The sequence below is a fragment of the Lissotriton vulgaris genome, chromosome 5 (genome assembly GCF_964263255.1).
Source record: "Lissotriton vulgaris chromosome 5, aLisVul1.2, whole genome shotgun sequence".
Lineage (NCBI taxonomy): Eukaryota > Metazoa > Chordata > Amphibia > Caudata > Salamandridae > Lissotriton > Lissotriton vulgaris.
This window is the reverse complement of record NC_141693.1, coordinates 245,466,565-245,484,241: the sequence shown is the minus strand read 5'-3', so window position 1 is coordinate 245,484,241 and position 17,677 is coordinate 245,466,565. Positions and strand designations below refer to the sequence as shown.

Below are 17,677 nucleotides of genomic sequence, written 5' to 3'. Positions count from 1 at the left end.
GCAGTGGCGGGGAGCGGGGAGCGGGGTGGGTCAACGGGAGCACGAATCCAAGCAAGGGCACAACAGTCAAACAGGGGGCACAACAGCACGGAGATAGCAGAGTACAATCAGGGGCAGGGGCAACAGACAATGGCACAAGCACAGGGAGAGAGAATACTATCTATCACAGAATACAGGCAATACAGAATACAATACAATACAGAATACAGGCAAGCAGACAAAAGTTACTGGCAGTGGCGGCGGCAACGGGGACTGGCACACGCAGATGGACCACGCGGCGGGTGGAGCGACTGGCACTGACCAGGTCAGGTCAGGTCACAGCTCCCCGCCTCGCGGGCCCCACCTAAGTACTTCAGTGGGAGGGAGGAGCAGCTGGGAGGCGGGAGCGGGGTGGCGAGTGGGGAGGGGAGCGATGTGAGGAGAGGCTGAAGGAGCGGGGGAGGGACTGCGGGGGAGCAGCGGCAGGGAGCGGGGTTGGTCAGCGGGAGCACGAGAGGAGAGGACCGAATCCAAGCAAGGGCACAACAGTAAAACAGGTGGTACAACAGCACGGAGATGGCAGAGTACAATCAGGGGCAGGGGCAACAGACAATGGCACAAGCACGGGGAGAGAGAATACTCTCTATCACAGAATACAGGCAATAAAGAATACAGTACAATACAATACAGAATACAGGCAAGCAGACAAAAGTTACTGGCAGTGGCGGCAGTGGCGGCGGCAACGGGGACTGGCACACGCAGGTGGGCCACGCGGCGGGTGGAGCGACCGGCACTGACCAGGTCAGGTCAGGTCTAAAATCTCTTTGATTACAAAAAGCCTCAGAGTGGGCAGCGTATGTGCGCTGCAACGCAGGTTTACGAGACGTAAAAAATATGATGGTGCCGTTGTTTTACTGAAGTCCAAAGAAACATGTGGCTGCAGATTCAAGCTGATTTGTGATTGTTAGGTTGAGCCTGGGCAGCGCATGGACTGCTCTGGGAGGCATGCTGTATTCAGATAGAGACATGAAGCTCCGCCCACATTTTTCATTGGCTTGTGTCATTGTTGACGGTAAGCTGTTGCTGTTCATTGGTCAAAAGGCTTAGTAGTCCCTCCTTTGTACCGCCTTGTCTCATTTTGTAACCTCCCATGGCAACACCCCCTGTTACGTGTGTTGTTGTTCGGTAGGCTTTAATTACAACCTACCATGGCAACACCCTGTTACTTGTGTTGTTGCTTGGTAGGCTTTAATTACAGCATCCTTAGCACTATTTTCTCAAATAACTTTGTCCTGCCTGCTATTGCTGGCAGGACACACTCTATCCTCCTAACTTTAAAAAAAAATAGTTATAGCACGTATTTGCAATGAAAAAGTTCTCGCATTTGCGAGAGTTTAGGCTATTGGCATTGTAAATGACAATGCCTTTTATTTATCTGATTTAAAGATGACAAATAAATAAAAGACATTGTCATTTACAATGCCAATAGCTCAAACTCTCATAAATGTGAGACCTATTGCATTGCAAATGCTTGTTTTACCAAATGGCTAGAACTCACTGTTACTGTATGTATGTATGTATTTATTTCTTATATAGCGCAAACCTTTCACCCTACGGGTATCTTGTTACTCCACCTGTGGTATGACTGCCGAAGTTGAAGCAGGTGTTTGTTGACATTTTCCCTTTCCCTGGTGAAGAGAAGAAACAATAGCACAACAAATATGAATTTATGACCCCAGATTATGATATTTTCACACATCCCATATGGAAAACTCCAATATTCCCTTTCACCCTTTCCTACCTTACGGAGTCTGTGTTGCAGTGTACAACGTTGTCTTCAAATGCACTGTACAATGGAGTAAGTAGAGAAATATATATATTCTAACTTTTGAAAAGTATTCTAAATTTACTTAAGGTGAAAATGTTTTCTGCAAAGTTTAAAACAATAATGCCATATACATTTTAAATCTGAAAATTAGGTATATCTATGTCTATCTTTTCAGCAAACAAGTCCAAAGTTTTTTTAAATGTGAAACTAGCATTTGTAACTTTTAATCAACAAAGTCTTTGTTTACCTCGTACATGCCGTTTCTAACATTTGAATTTACCAATACATTTTTAAAAATTAAATACGTTGCAGCTTTTTTGAGAAATACCCCTACAGTTTTATCAGTTTAATAGTTGTTTGTCATTTTAACAGACAATCCTAACCTGTAAGAGTTCCTAGATAACTGCATTAACATTTTAACAAACATGTCCAAAAATGTAATTCGAATTGTTTTAAACAAAATTTTCAGCTTTTTTGAAATGTTGTTTAGAAATTACCGTTGCTTATTAAAATGATAGAACTGAAATGTTAACTAAATGTGCTAGGTTGGATTCAGTGTCACTTTCTCATAACCCGAAATCTTTCCTCTCGTCAGCAAGTAAACATTATGAAGATAAGGATGAGAACTCCAATTTGTCCATATTTTTGCATTTGTGCACCTGTGACAGTGCACGAATGTAAGAATACACATTTTCAATACATTTCAACATTTTTGCATAGGGGGCTGAGTAATAAATAGCCAACCTTGTACATATATTATTTTTCACCAAGACAAAATGTTCACGGCTACTGCAGTAGCAGTGATGTGTATACCTGGTAGATGAACTCACAACACATCAGTAAAGAAAAAAACGTTCAACAAAAATAGCTACTGAGGAGCTGTACCTTGTGGACTGAACATTGAAAGTTGAAAATAACCTCTGTTCCCTGAGGTGCAGTGAACATTCTCATCTTTGAATGTCTTGATTTTGGGAGCAAGGTCTTTGCCATCATCACAGTTATGCAAAAACCCCTACACAATTTTACTATTGTGGTATCCTCCTCAATAACCTTGTGGTACTTTCCCAAATATTCTTGTGGTAATTTAGAGAAAGAAGGACATTTATTCTATCTGTTTTTTGCCTCCCAGTAAGCAGTGTTGTCAATTCCAGTTGAAAAAAGCGCAACTTGCTGTTCTTCATGCTGGAAGACATTACAGTCTATAATAAGATATCATAAATGACCTGTGATGATTACTTGACAGCTTACACTTCGACGGGAGTGTACTAAACACACCACCCCTTTTCTCTATGTAGTTGTGCAACGAGTATTCAATTCAAAGTTCCCCATTGAAAATGTTTCAATACTGCTTCTTTGGACTTTCTTAATCAACTTGGTCTTTGGTCGTGGACTAAGGAAGTGTTCAGAAGCTCTTGCTTAAATCGCAACATTTGTTCAATGATGAATAGTTTGCAGAATACCAGAGGAAGCTCAGATATTCAGTTGTCTCTTTGTGTTTTCTTTGTTGCTGGTCTCTCCCATGTCAGTACTACGTGATTCGTATACAGTCATCTGCCACTGCAAAGACTGGGAACACAGGAGATGTAAACGTAGCGCGTTGGGAGTGGAGTACCACACAGGAGTCCGGGTCATAGAAGAGCAACTCCCCTCCATCCCAGTCCACAAGAATGCCAATCTGCTTTGGGCACTTCAGCAGTTCCACAGCTTGATGTTGGCTGTCATGGGAGAAACGAAAGTCTTTGTCGTAGCGGGAAAAGACCCAAGAGGATGGGTTGTATCCCAATCTCGAGTCATTACCAGAGCCCTTACGCTGCAGTGAGCTGTATGCAATCCCAAGCTTGTAAGCGACGCTCTTCTCAACACTGATCCTCCAAGCATGAAGACCTGCCTGGAAGCTCTTCGTAGCAAAAGCATTTGGCCAGTAATTGAACCTCTCCAGACAATCTTCATATTTCTTTGGTTTCTTGTGAACAAATGTTAAGATTTTTTTGTCTTCGGAAATGCTTAGCAAAGGGCTTATTGTCTTCTCATTGATAAGAATATCTTCTACACCTGCAAAGCAAGCAAATGCTTTAGTGGCCTGTTCATGTGCACATAAATATACAAACGAAAGTACTTTTAATACATTTGAAGTAACCAAAATTAGGCTTTCTTTGCCACATGGAAATAAATATAAATCCAGGCAATCTATTGACAACTCCCAGCGTAACAGCATATGTAGCAAGCAGCATAAACTATGTTCATCTTTCTTGTAACAATCATTCATAAACATGGGTGCATTTATATTGCCATGAAAACACCTAAATATGAAAAACAAGTAATAAAACGACTATAGTAATAAAAGGTATAATTTTCTGAAATAAAGGGTCTGTTATTGCTCTTTAACGATTTGTACTATTATCACCAACAGTTAATTATAATAACGTTTATGTTACATAAGTGCTGACACCGAGCACAACACATTCATGTAGGTATTCAAGCAGGCACACCCGCTTGGCATCACATGGTTAGTCATGACAAATAACAAAGCACATTGCTAGTGATCAAAGGGATTAACTGTCATTGCCTCATGGACTCCTATGAGACCATAAACAATACCATCAGAAACAAAACTGGGCTATATAGGCTTCCTGGCTAAACTGTGTGCAAAACATAACCTGTACGCAGCACTGATAGTCAAGTATGGAAATATTACAAAGGGCTTTCTTTGCTGTATAGCTATGTTTGGAGCTCCGCCTGGGCATAATGATGATAGGGCAAGAGAATAGGAGGGTTATCATAATTACAGAGTACTAGGAGAAGGTAATCTCCAGACTTTAACAAAACCAAGATTTTGGTTGGTGTTTTTGAAATCTGATCAAAAAAGTAAGTTGGTCTGCCTTGGCCACACAGAGAGCCTGTACTGCACTAGTAGGTGGGAGTTTGTTTACTCACTAGACAAGGACAAAGCTGCTCTCTGGTATCAGAAATTGGTTTTTAAAAATGTAGATCCATCACTACAACTGCTTATATGAAGCAGACCAGCGGATGCAAAACTTTTACCTGGCCTCCAATATTGAGAGCCATTGATCTGTACTATATAAACACACCTATGGCGAATCATTTGGCCTCATGTGGCAGAAGTAGCTAAGAGACAGGACCATCAAGCATCTGTGCACTGCTCCTGCCTGCCCCAGTGATTTTAGCGTGTGGTGGTAATGCTCCTCCAAATCTGCTCGACATCAACAGCCAGTGGCACAGAGAATCCATGTGTCACAATGGATGGTAGATGTAGTATCCTGCCTTCTAACGGACACAGTAGAGCAGTGAAGTAGATGCCAGAGCACAATGCAGTGAAAGCTTGTTTTAGAATGTTGAGTTCGCACTTACACGCAGCAGCAGAATAAAGATGTGTAATACTAAGCTCCTTGTGTGGCACTGCCATTGGCGGTTTCCCAGGGTGTGAAGACGCTGCAAATGGCGACCAAATAGAGCATAAGCAGCCTGAAGAATGACCGTGCTCTCCCAGAGTTTGCCATGGTCCAAGCAAACTGCATGTGCATGCCACGTGGGTCGCTGTCAAACAACAGAATCGACGCTTCATGCACCTGGAGTCAAAGCACAACTGAGCCAGGAGCCCCAAGAAAAAACATGCGGTTTGTGCCTACTGAGCTGTCCAATACCTGAAGTTACCGACCACCAAAGCTGTCAGATGATAGATCAGAACAACTCCAGAGGTCTCGAGCAAGTGACAGGCTTTGATGGAGACTGGGTAGAAGGTCACTGTTTGCCTGATTGTCCATGATGACTCAGGCCAGTCGATCGAAGGGGCTCAGTTACAGAACAAGTGCACTAGGCTCAAATGGACAGCCGACCGGAGCAGAAAGAGCTCCACCCTCAAGTTCAGCCACATAAGTACCCATGCTGCCACCTTTTTGAAACCACCACCACCTTTCGATACAGCCAGAAAGCAAAAGATTGGACAAAGACATTTGATGATTTCCCATGAAAAGACTGATAAAAAGATTATTAAGTATCTCAAAAATCTTGCTGGTCATGGTGTGAAAGAAGGCATAAAGAAAATGCTGCAAACTGACGAAGAAATTACATATTTTCAGATTAAAGAAACAATGCATCTAAAGTTCAATCAAGCACCCAGGGTTGATTACAAAAGATACATTCTCAGTGATATGTTGGTGAAATCATTGATGAATGTGTGGGCAGAGTTGATACGCCCGTCAAACACTGTAGGTTCAATATATTTAATGATGAGGCAGCCATGCAACTAAGTTATTGATGGATGCTTGTCAGATTGATTCTGATGATGAATGCTGAGAAAGACTTTTGGTCTGGAGCGAGTGTTGATGGCTGCCAGAGCTTAGGAGCAGGCTGAAAGACAAGCCACTGACATGAAGGCTGGAGGCACCGGATGTGAATCAGTCATGATTAAAACATTTAAGCAAAAGCAAAAGACTGAAGAGCATAAAGTGCTGACTGCAAGTAAAAATAATTTGTTTTAGATGTAGATCTTCATTTCCACACGAAGTTAAATGTCCTGCGATTGGACAAATATGTAAAGGCTGTGGGAAAGAGAACCATTTTGTGATGGTTTGTAAAATAAAGGAAAAACCAAGTGTGTCACAGCACGAAGACAAAATGGCCGCTAGAACATTCCAGAGGCAACATTTGACGCACACCCCAACAATTCAAGTGGCAACACCAATTGAGGCAAATTGACACTGAACGAAGTTGATTATCATCGAAATCATCATCAAACAGTTTGTCCGCCTCATTATCCAGTGAAAGCGAGGAAGGCGGTTGCGCCATATCAATGTTTACCTCAGCGAAACTTGTGCATGTTGGACTGGCTGCAAGCGAGGAAAAATGTCAGTCAAAGAAAAGTCAACATGCCAAAGCACCAAAGTCATGCAACCATTTTCTGAAAATTACATTAAAATAATTGATGGCAATAGCTTTCATCAACAGTGGTGCATCAATAAATACAATGCCTGCGGAGAAATACCATGAACTGTCTCCATTGACTGGACTTATGCCATCAAAAACCAGTGTATACTTGTCTGAATCGACAGCCATAAAAAGGCACAGTTCCTTTGAAGCAACATTGAAACACAAGAAAACGAAGGTGCAGGCACCCATCCATATGCTCAGTTTCAGTACCACTGCTGATATGGAACTGATTTCTCGGAATTACAACCTAAATGATCACCAAGAAATACTAGGTCAATTTCCTTAATTGTTACATGGTTTGGGAAAGATAAGGACAATGAAAGTAAAGTTAAACATTAATGGCGATGTTAGTCCTGTTGCCTAGAGATATAGACAAGTTGCTCTTCATTTTCAAGAAACTGTTGAAAAAGAATTTGAATCACTTCTTAAACATGACATTATTAAGCGTTTGACTGGTCTGACGCCATGGGTTTCTCCCAAAGTGGTATTTCCCAAAATGAACACTGAAGGAGTTGTATGTATATGCGTTGATATGCCCCAGGCAGACAAGGCAAGTGAGCGAGAATGACATCCAGGTCCACATATTACTGACATGGTAACGCAATTAAATGGTGCAAAGGTTTTCTCTCATTTCTCTCTGATTTAAATAAAGCTTTTTATCAGTTGGAACTTGAAGAGGGTAGCAGGTATATTACATGTGTCATACAACAGGTTATATATGCATTCAACTATAGCGATGACATATTTATTTTCGATGCTACACAAAAGCAGCATGATATGGCTCTCACCCAAGTATGTTAAGCAGGCCTGACTTTGAATGCAGAAAAGTGTAATTTTTACAAGACCATGCTAAAATTCTTTGGCCATATCTTTTATGATGGGGGTATGACACCCTATCCTACCAAAGTACAAACACTATCAAATGCTGAACACCCACAAGATGTTTCGATTAAGCGTTCATTTTTTGGCACGGCCAGTTACTGTTCAAGATACATACGAGACTTTGCAACCATAAGTGCTCCCTAACAAGAGTTAACGAAAAAAAATGTTTCATTCAAAGTGGTCACAAGAATGTGAAAGAAGTTTCAAGAAAATCAAGAAAAAAATTGAAACTGCTACTGAAATTGTCTGTTTCAATTTAAAGCTTTACTCTAGACCTGTTGGGTTGGGCGCTATCCTGGCACAGCACAACAGACACCCCCATGCTCGAAGGCATATCTTGGCATATGCCACTAGACGTTTGTCCCAAACAGAACGTTTTTACTCTCGACTCGATAAGAAAGTTTACCCATGGTATGGGCTTTTGAACATTTCCATGTATTCCTGTATAGAAAGCCTTTTATGCTGGTAACTGATCATCAAGCTTTATTGACTATCTTTGGCAATCCAAAAGCCAAGATGCCTTTTCGCCTTAAACAGTGGGGGACTCTGATTACAAGAGAATGATTACACCATTGTATATTGTCCAGGGAAGGATCAAAACCCAGCTGACTACTTTTCCAGAGTGCCTATACAAGGTCATGGTACTCCATCCAAGACTGCTGAAGCCTACAGTCATTTCCTTGTAAAGTCAAATATGCCAGCTTCCATATCGTTAGTCCAGATCATCACTGCTACGAGCCATGATAGTGACAAGCTGAAGTTGAAAGATATATTCACACATCAGTCGTGGAACCGACACACTCGATCTCTTACCAGTGATGGTGAATACCAAAAGTACAAAATTTCTAAAGATGAACTGTCTATAATTCAGGAAGGAGCTATACTGTGAGGGTCGTGAATCCTAATTCCGGAGAGTTTGAGACAGAAAATAATTGAAGTGGCTCACAAGTGACATTGTGGTATTGCTGTCACCAAGAGAGCTCTCCGAGATTGCATGTGGTTTCCATATTTAGATGAAAGGGTTGAAAAGATGATGTATATTTCCTTTAATTGAGAGTCAAATTTGTAAGGGCTTCTCTAGTCTGTCAGGTCGACGCATTTTGTCTGGGCCTCATCAGGACATTGGGCACAAAGGAAACCTCCAAAACTTGCCGGTAGTGTGGCATCAATCGGGACACAGTACACGGCACCAAGGACAAAGGACTACTCAGTAGAGAGCAGTTTTTCAGTTGAGTCGCTGGTCAAAAAAACGCATTTCCACCAATGCTTGGGTGTAGGTGCTAGATATGACTCTCCTGTGGTCTAATTTTTGCCTCGGGGAGATCAGGGAAATGAATTCAACAATTAAGGATCCTTTCAGGCCAAACGTATGGGCGCCAAACAAAGCTCTGTTTGGCGCCCACATGTTCGGCCAGAGAGTTGTGGAGGTTTCCTTTGTGCCCAATGTCCTGATGAGGCCCAGACGAAATGGGATGAAATGTGTTGACCTGACAGACTAGAGAAACCCTTACAAAGTTGACTCTTAATTAAAGAAAATATACAGCATCAACTAGTATACAAAGGGGGTGAGACATATTATTCCCCGGATTGGTGCTGGTGCAAGGGCTATCTTTTTGATATGGGTTGCGAATCATAGTTGGTCAACAAAGTGTTTCTTCGCAGCCCCTTAAGAAATTAGGGCAACAAAGATTCTGTCTGTTTGGCAGAAGATACTGTATGAGGGTTTATGTATGTTAAATTTATATGTATATAATTTATTTATCACTTTGTTGTATGTATATGTAGATACTTTATGTGTTTTTGTGTGCTCTTTGACAAATATATACAGAGAAAAAAACATCTGGATCACAGACCGGTGTGAGTGCTTTTTCAATTAGATAAAAGGTTTGAGAATTATTTTCTGCTCGAGGGACTAATTAAGGTTTCCTTCTGATTTAGAAATATTATTGTTTGATCGATTCCGTCGCATCAATTTTCGTTTTTGCAGTTTATATTGGCCAGGTGCACGCGGAGTATTAGGGCAACCCCCCTTTTATTGAAACAAAGAAATCAGTACAGCGTGCAATTCTTGAGAGGCTTAATTTGCAAACTGAGTTGAATTCCATCCACCCTATGAGTCTATCGTTCCACACTTCACTTGATCACGGATGAAAGTCCTGCGACTTTGATGTTAGGGAGACAACCAAGTAACCTTAATGGATCAACAAAAGAGAAGAAGAGAATGAGACTACTCGAATGAAAGACTTGGTTCATATAGAAAAGATGAAACCTATGTAGATAAGATACGACATGCAAAGAACATTGGGGCAGATTTACAAGCCCCTGCGCCACGTTTACGCCGCCTTGCGTGATGCAACAGTGGCGTAAACGTGGCTCATCCCTGCGAGGCATTTACAACGTGACGCATCTAGGGAGATGCATCACGTTATAAAGCCCAGCGCCACAATGGGGGCTTTCCCACGCAGGGTGGGCGTTCCAGCGCCTGTGCGCCTCGCAAAAGTGCCTGCATGAAATCTACAAGATTTCACTCAGGCACTTCCGCGACGCTGCTACGTCAATTCCTTACACCTGCTTGAAGCAGGCCTAAGGACTGACGCAGCATTTTAAGTATTGGGCGGCCCTGAGCATTGCTGGAGTTGCGTTGCGCTTGCGACGCGAATCCAGCGATGCGCCGCCCTTACGTCACGAGATGCGTCACGCATCTGCCTACCCTTGCGCCATGGCGCACTGCATTGTAAATGCGGCGCTTCTGCCATGACGCAAGGGTAGTTTTGCGTGACGCATTTGTTCTGGCGTATCTCTGCTGATATGCAGAGATGCGCCAGAACTCGTAAATATGCCCCTCTGAGTTTAAAACAGGGGATCTAGGTAATCGCACGCCAACTCTGAAGGAGAAAATCTGATGCTGCATATTTCTACGTTGTGTCCCCCAAGGGACATATGGAGACTGCCCAGCGTCCTGGGAAGTCTGTTACTAGAGATTCTTCTCACTTTTAGCATTTGATTCATCATTCTTCTGATCAAGATGGTGAAAGAAAGACTGAACCTGAGAACCCAGTGACTGCTGTTACTTCTTCACTATCTTCAAAGAACTACGACAGTGAGGATGACAGCTTTCAACTTCCAGTAAACAGATCAGGTCAAATAATTTAAGTACCAAGAAGGATGATTAAAAGAATGTGATTGAATATATACATATATATTTGTTGATTTGTAATAAATATTAAGGGCCAGATGTAGGTAATTCCGATTTACCGACTCTTAAATACCGACTCATACCGAATCAGTATTTAAGAATCGGTAAATTGGAAGGAGGCAGATGTAGGTAAAAAATGACTGATTCTGTAAGAGTCGGTATTTACCGATTCTGTAAATACCGAATCTGTATTTCCCATTGATTCCTATGGGCCTTGAAGCCCATAAGAATCAATGTGAAATACAGATTCGGTATTTACAGAATCAGTAAATACCGAATCCTGGCAGGGGGAACAGGGTGTCACTTTGACACCCTGTAGCACCCCAAATGCAGGCTTGTGTGCCATGTGGCACACATACATGCCCTAAGGGCATGTCTGTGTGTCACATGGCATAGGTGGACATGCACAGATGTGCATGTACACTGGAATTCGGTATTTTACCACCCAATAGGAATGGGTGGTAAAATAAGAAATCCTAAGGGCCTGTGGCACTGCAAACTGTGCCACCTACATATGGATTTACGGAATCGGTATATTTACCGATTCGGTAAAATAACAAAGTGGTAAATTTACCGAATCGGTAAATATACCGATTCTGTAAATTCTGACCCACCTACATCTCAAAAGCCAAATACCGGTCGGTAACGGCCGGAATCGGCCGTTACCGACCGGTATTTGGTGACCTACATCTGGCCCTAAATGTTTTTTATTTAACAGAGGGGGGTGGGGGGGGGGGGGGGGGTGTTGTGCCTTGCGATATTTTATGACAGAACCCTTATGGCTCCTAACGGACTCCGTACATCTGTGAAGTAGGCATCAGAGCACATTGCCAACAAAGCATGTTTTAGAATGTTGAGTTTGCAGTTACACGCAGCAGAATAAAGGTGTGTAATGCTAAGCTCCGTGTGTGGTGTGGTCATTGGCAGGTAACCAGGTTGGGAAGAGGCTACAATAGACTCAGAGCCTCACCTGTATCAGGCTGGTTGTATCCTGTCACATCAAAGATATTTTTTACAATTCAGAGGCATAGAGTTTAACCTTTGCTTTGTGCTTTAAAAACACTCCTCACCAGCATGAGGTATCAAATGAAAACGCAGGCTCCAGTCCACTCTGGAGAATGTAAGATGCCAAAATTAAATGTGTCACTTAACACACACACACACACACACACTGGTATTCTTCAAAATCTTGTCAGTGCAGTAGTGTGCATATGAGGCTGGCAAGTAAAACAAGCAAGTGATAGCAAGCAAAGGACGTGAGTGATGGTGCAGTTATTGGCAGGTATCATGGATGTTGTAATATCTTACATACAGGGCCGCTGAAATTTTGGCATAATTATAGATTTGCCATATAATCCATCATCTGTCTAGCTCAAACGGTTCAAAGGTTACAAAAAATGCTGCGACACATTTTGACGTGCAGTTGAAGGCCTTTTGTACAACTGGACTGGTCTCCTTTTTTCCCCTTATTTATATATTTGAGTGTTAAACGGATTCTAAGGAGGTGTAACCTTTTCCCAGCCAATGTTTCCAAGTTTAAAAATGACGAAATAATGAAGTAATACTTTAAACAATGTGCAGAACTATGCTGCATAATTTGCCTTTTCTTACCACATAATTTACTCAAACCTGATGCATAATTTGGCACTCGCCTGCTGCGTAATTCCAGTGGCCCTTCTTACAGGTCACAGAGGTAGCTGCAGCGTGGGAAATGTAGTACGCGGCTATCATTGGAAAGAGCATGCAAGCATGCCTGTATGATTTAGGGTTAACAAGCATGGGAAGGTCGTTGTTTTTTGCTGATAAGGTGGAGGGCAGAACTGAATATGTTGTTAACGACCATGGAGCAGGCCGGCTCAGTTTGTGTACTGTGTTTGGCTCTAGATATAAAAGGAAGGAACCTTTGCAGTAGAAGGGAAGTTGGAAACCTAAACGTGTGGTAGCTGATTTGCAAAAGAGAACTTGATGGCCACTTACAAGCGCACCAAGCTCATCCACACTTGACTTGAATGGGCACCTCATGGAGCTATGTTCCCCTGTGCTAAAGCATTCTGCAGAAAGGAGTTATCCACAGGGTGGTTATAAAAGCACAGAGATGAAAGGTAAATAAAAAGGTGCCTCTTCCAATAGGACGCACATAAAACTAAAGGTTCCTGCAAGAGAAGGTATGGAAGGCTGGGAATGAGTAGAAGCACTTCAGAAGCTGCACTGAACAGACCAGCATGCACAATGGCTTCAATAGTTGCATGATTACTACGCTTCATACCCTTGACATGGCGCCATACACTCCATTAATTCACCTGCCCTTGCCGCTCTTGGTAAGACTGATAGTAGGGGAAGCTGTGCGCTGAGGCGAGCACATGGCCGCCGGCTGATTGAGCTACTTCGTGTTGTAAGAAGCGACAGCAAATAGCGAGGTTCAGCCAGCCAGTGCACAAAGCGATGCTTGAGTAAACGACTGAAAGGCCTGTGGGAGCATCGGCCACTTCCGGTTGCACTCATCGGCGCTGCGCCTGCACGTGGCCCACGCCACGCCCTATCTGGGTCCCTGCCTCTTGGCAAGCCGCTTCCGTCTGTGCCAGGTTTCGCAATTGTTACCGTTGCCAGACGAGTCATCATTACGGATTCACTAGTCAGTGAACCGAAAACAATGTAAGTGACAGAGAAACTCGCTCCATGCGGGTATCGGCCACCCACGCCCCGGGGAGTAGTGATGGGTGGGACGACTGGGTCATGGATGGGTGAGATCAAATAGCAAATAGCCTGCATGGGCACCTGTGTGTGCGCGCGCAAATGTTCATTAAAGTGAATAGGGAAATAAACGTGCATATTTACAAATGGGAAGTTCTTCAAAGCGTAGGAGAGCACACGCTGGTTATAGGGTTAATGAGGTTTCTAATGTGTACACAGAACCAGACCCTGGCCTACACTGCATTTCCACTGTCTGCTCCACCACCGCCTCTCCTCTTCCCAGGTGCTTTACTTCTAGTTACACACTGGTGACAGCACGACATTCTCCTCTGTCAAAGTGGCAGGAAATGCTGCCCTGTTTAGTGTTGCTTTAGTTTTTAGGGTGACTTCTCTGAAGAGGCTGAATCTGCTTTTAGGGGAGCCCTTGTGTAGAGGAAACTCCGACTGGCTACCCGCCTCATCTCACGCTCTTTGCGGGATTATAGGGCGAGAGAAAGAAAAGGGGGGGCCAATCGGCCCCCACGCAGGCATGGCAGGGCCCGGCCCCTCCCATATCCTGGCCCCTTCGTGGTGGCTTGTCCCTCCCCCTTGCCCCGGAAGTAGTTTTGTGCTTCCGAGCCGGGGGGGCGGGGCCGCGACCACGAAGGGGTTAAGAGCCTGGGGAGCGCGGGAAGCGGCCTCTTTGTGCCCGCGCTCCCCAGGCTCGCTCATCGCCCCACCGTGGGGCTCTTTAATTTTCTTTTTTGTTTCTCCTACAGGTTGCCTGGTACTTGCTGTGGTCGTTTTTTTTTTAGCTGTGGTCGTTTGTTGGGGACCTTCAAGCATCAGGAGAATCTGCGGGCCCGGAGATCGGGAATCCAGCGAGCGCACCTGCTGAGAGCTGCGGTCGCCTTTGGTTAGTTACAGGCATCGAGGAGCGGAGCTGTTGGGCCCCCAGCGGCCCGTAATTTCTTTATTCCTTTGTTCCCTCTGCAGGTCTGCGGTCTGGGGAGCAAGCAGAGTCGAGGAGGATCCTGGTCTCGGGAAGGAGCAGACAATGGCGAGCGGAGGAGGATTCCATCCGGAGGCCCCGAGGCACCGGTTGCGGCAGCGAAGCCATTGGGGCAGTGGAGCATTCGCAGGAGGCGCAGATGGAGCAGGACGTGCGGCGCAAATGGAGCAGGACGTGCGGTGCAGGGATCGTCCGAGAGGGAGCCCAGGAGATGTCGAGAGTCTTCCAGCACAGAGCCCGGGTCTGGGCATGACGCGAGCCGGGGTTTAAAGGTGAGCCAAGGGCCGTTGTGCCGCGGGTAATCTCCCCCGCTGCTGAGTGTGGCTAGAAAGGGTCATTCTTACAGTCTCACAGGCTTGTAGGTAGAGGCGGTCTCCGCGCGGTTTCAGCGCCGGCCGCAGCTCCGACATAAAGTCTACTTGTCCTCACAGTGTCATTCCCTGCACGGAGTGTTTAACGCGCCATTATTTCTTATAAAAACAAGTACGGAAGCCAGAGCATAATGTCACTGTGTAGGCTATAATGTGAAGCACGAGCACAGAATGTTTGAATGATAATAGTGCATGTTAACTGGTAATAACGTGGGATCTAATATTTTAGGTGTAGTAATAAATGTCGGAGTATGTATAGCTACACTTGTTCGAAATATTTTATTGGGTCCAATTTATATTTAATGGCAAGAAACCAATGCACAAGGGTTGTGTTTATGTGCGTGTATACATTTGTATATATACATGTATATTAAGAACAAAGGAAAACCCTTCAGGTCTCCTTTTAAATCTCCAGCGCATCGACCAATAAATACATCCTGTCGCGCGCTATTTCGGCTCCTATTCCCGGCGGGCCCCGGGGTCGTAAGGAATGTTCAACTCCGGCCAGAATGAGTACGGGAAGAGGCAGGCTTTAACCTGGTTCAGATGAGAACAGAAACGATTCGTGAAAAGCCCAGAGCAAGCCAGGGTACCTTCTGAAGCCATTCATTCTGTAGCTTGCATAGTCTCTCTAAACACTGGCGTTTCGTGATTAATGTGTAAATCAATCCAATGCATCGTTTATACTGCAAAGATGAATGTTCCCCTTGAGTGTTCAGGAACCAGAGAGCTACTATTTTCCTGTGCACAGTAGTTGCAAGCCTTTTTTTAAAGTACAGTAAATCATTCTTTGCTTACAGCGTCTAATTTTACTAAGACAGCCCTCACAGGCCAGGGTTCAGCTCTTTGTGCCCGTCCAACCAATCATCTTTTAATGACCAATAACGCGCAGCGATTAATGCCGGACGCGACGAGTGTAAAGGTTTAGGTTCGAGGGTACTCCCAGTTACTTGGGTACCTCTTGGTTAATAGACTCGTTTATACTGCAAAGATGAATGTTCCCCTTGAGTGTTCAGGAACCAGAGAGCTACTATTTTCCTGTGCACAGTAGTTGCAAGCCTTTTTAAAGTACAGTAAATCATTCTTTGCTTACAGCGTCTAATTTTACTAAGACAGCCCTCACAGGCCAGGGTTCAGCTCTTTGTGCCCGTCCAACCAATCATCTTTTAATGACCAATAACGCGCAGCGATTAATGCCGGACGCGACGAGTGTAAAGGTTTAGGTTCGAGGGTACTCCCAGTTACTTGGGTACCTCTTGGTTAATAGACCCGCCTGTAGCCTACTGACTGGAGATGTGTGCAGGTATGCGTTGCCTGTGCACACCTGTGTAAAGTATGTATGCTCATGTATCGTGTTGCATCTAAATGCAATGTGAGGGCCTCTTAGGAATTATGAGGGCTATTAAAGTTCAAGCTGGGCAGTTCGAGCTGCTGCCCTAGGACCCTGGATACCCAGGCTTGAATCCTAGCCTTGGCGATAGACAACATTGTGTGATTCTGGGCAAATCACTTGATCTGTGTCTAATTATGTGTATAGTGTATTTTGTGTAACCCCCAGGTGATGTACACGATCTTGTAGATGTGCAGTGCCTTGTGTGCTTCACAGTTAGGCTTGCGCTGTATAAAGAAAATCCCTACATTCATAAAACAAGTGTTGCAAAGCGAGACCGACTGGCTTTGCCGGTACCTGTTACTGATGCCAGGAGGCAGAGAGGTTAAGCTGGCTTTAATGATGCCAGTCTGGATTTGTGGCCCATAACACTGCGTTTATAATTGTTTAAACCGAATTGTCCCTGCAAGGGCCAGGTGCACCTCGCAAAACATCATTTTCATGTGCAGGCGGGACGGTTGGGCAGAGGCGAACGAGAATACAGTTCTTCACACCAAACACGGCCAGGGAATGTCGGCACCTCTGCATTTGGGCGGTCTCCCCACCAGCGTTTCTGGCGGGGTCACCTCTACACCGTGGCGACTGGCAGAGTCCGAGTGTCCTGCTGTGCTCGCCAGGGCAGATGTGTGCACCGAGGTCCGGCTGGTAAACCTGCATCTTTTTGCCATATTTACTGTTACCGCTACCCTGAGAGTCATGCTTTTAGTCTTTCACTCCGCACGCTGAATATATTTATGAATAAACATTGATAAAAAGCTACTGTTGGCACTTGGCAGGTAATGGCACCTGGACTCACCTAGTCTGTTCATTTACCTGCCTGCTGGAGCCACATTGACTCATCGTCGTGTCTAACTTAGTCTTTCTTTCTACTTATTTTATTAGCATATGCACTATGCAACTATGCACACTCCCCCACACCCTAGCAAATACACTATCGGTGGAAACTTAAAGTATGCTGATCGACTGCCTCAAGTACAAAACTTAAAAACCCTTCAAAAGTATCGTCCACTTTCGTACATCTCTGTTGACTCCTCATTTGCAAAGAGACACAAATGCCCTTTCTTTTAGACATATCACAAAGCATTCCTTGCACTGCTGGCAGGACTGATTGGCTCCTGTTTCACATCACCACAGTGCAAACACTCCCCACTCAATTTACCCATGCTAATTCTGTTAATATTTTATTGTGTCCTTTGTCCTCAGCTCCCACCTTGACACCCACTCAGGCGACATTCACCTGAGGCACGATCACGCTGGGTCTCACACTGATCCCCATGGCAAAGGTTGCCAGGTGCCCAACCCAAGATACATGACAGCATCATGGCAATCCTCTGATGTGGCTGACCTCTGTCGAGCTATGATTTAGCCTACTGCCTTTTTGGTTATTGCTTATGTTCCAGAA

General features: G+C 44.4%; 1 protein-coding gene across 1 annotated transcript in view; it reads right to left on the bottom strand.

Annotated features, from left to right (window-relative positions):
- Window positions 1-2,516: 2,516 nt before the first annotated feature.
- Window positions 2,517-17,677, bottom strand: part of BSPRY (B-box and SPRY domain containing) — a 119,071-nt gene continuing 103,910 nt past the window's right edge. Inside the window, exon 6 of the mRNA XM_086921274.1 lies at window positions 2,517-3,859. Coding sequence (XP_086777400.1) covers window positions 3,336-3,859 — 524 coding nt within the window. The 3' untranslated portion in view covers window positions 2,517-3,335. The remainder of the gene's footprint in view (window positions 3,860-17,677) is intronic.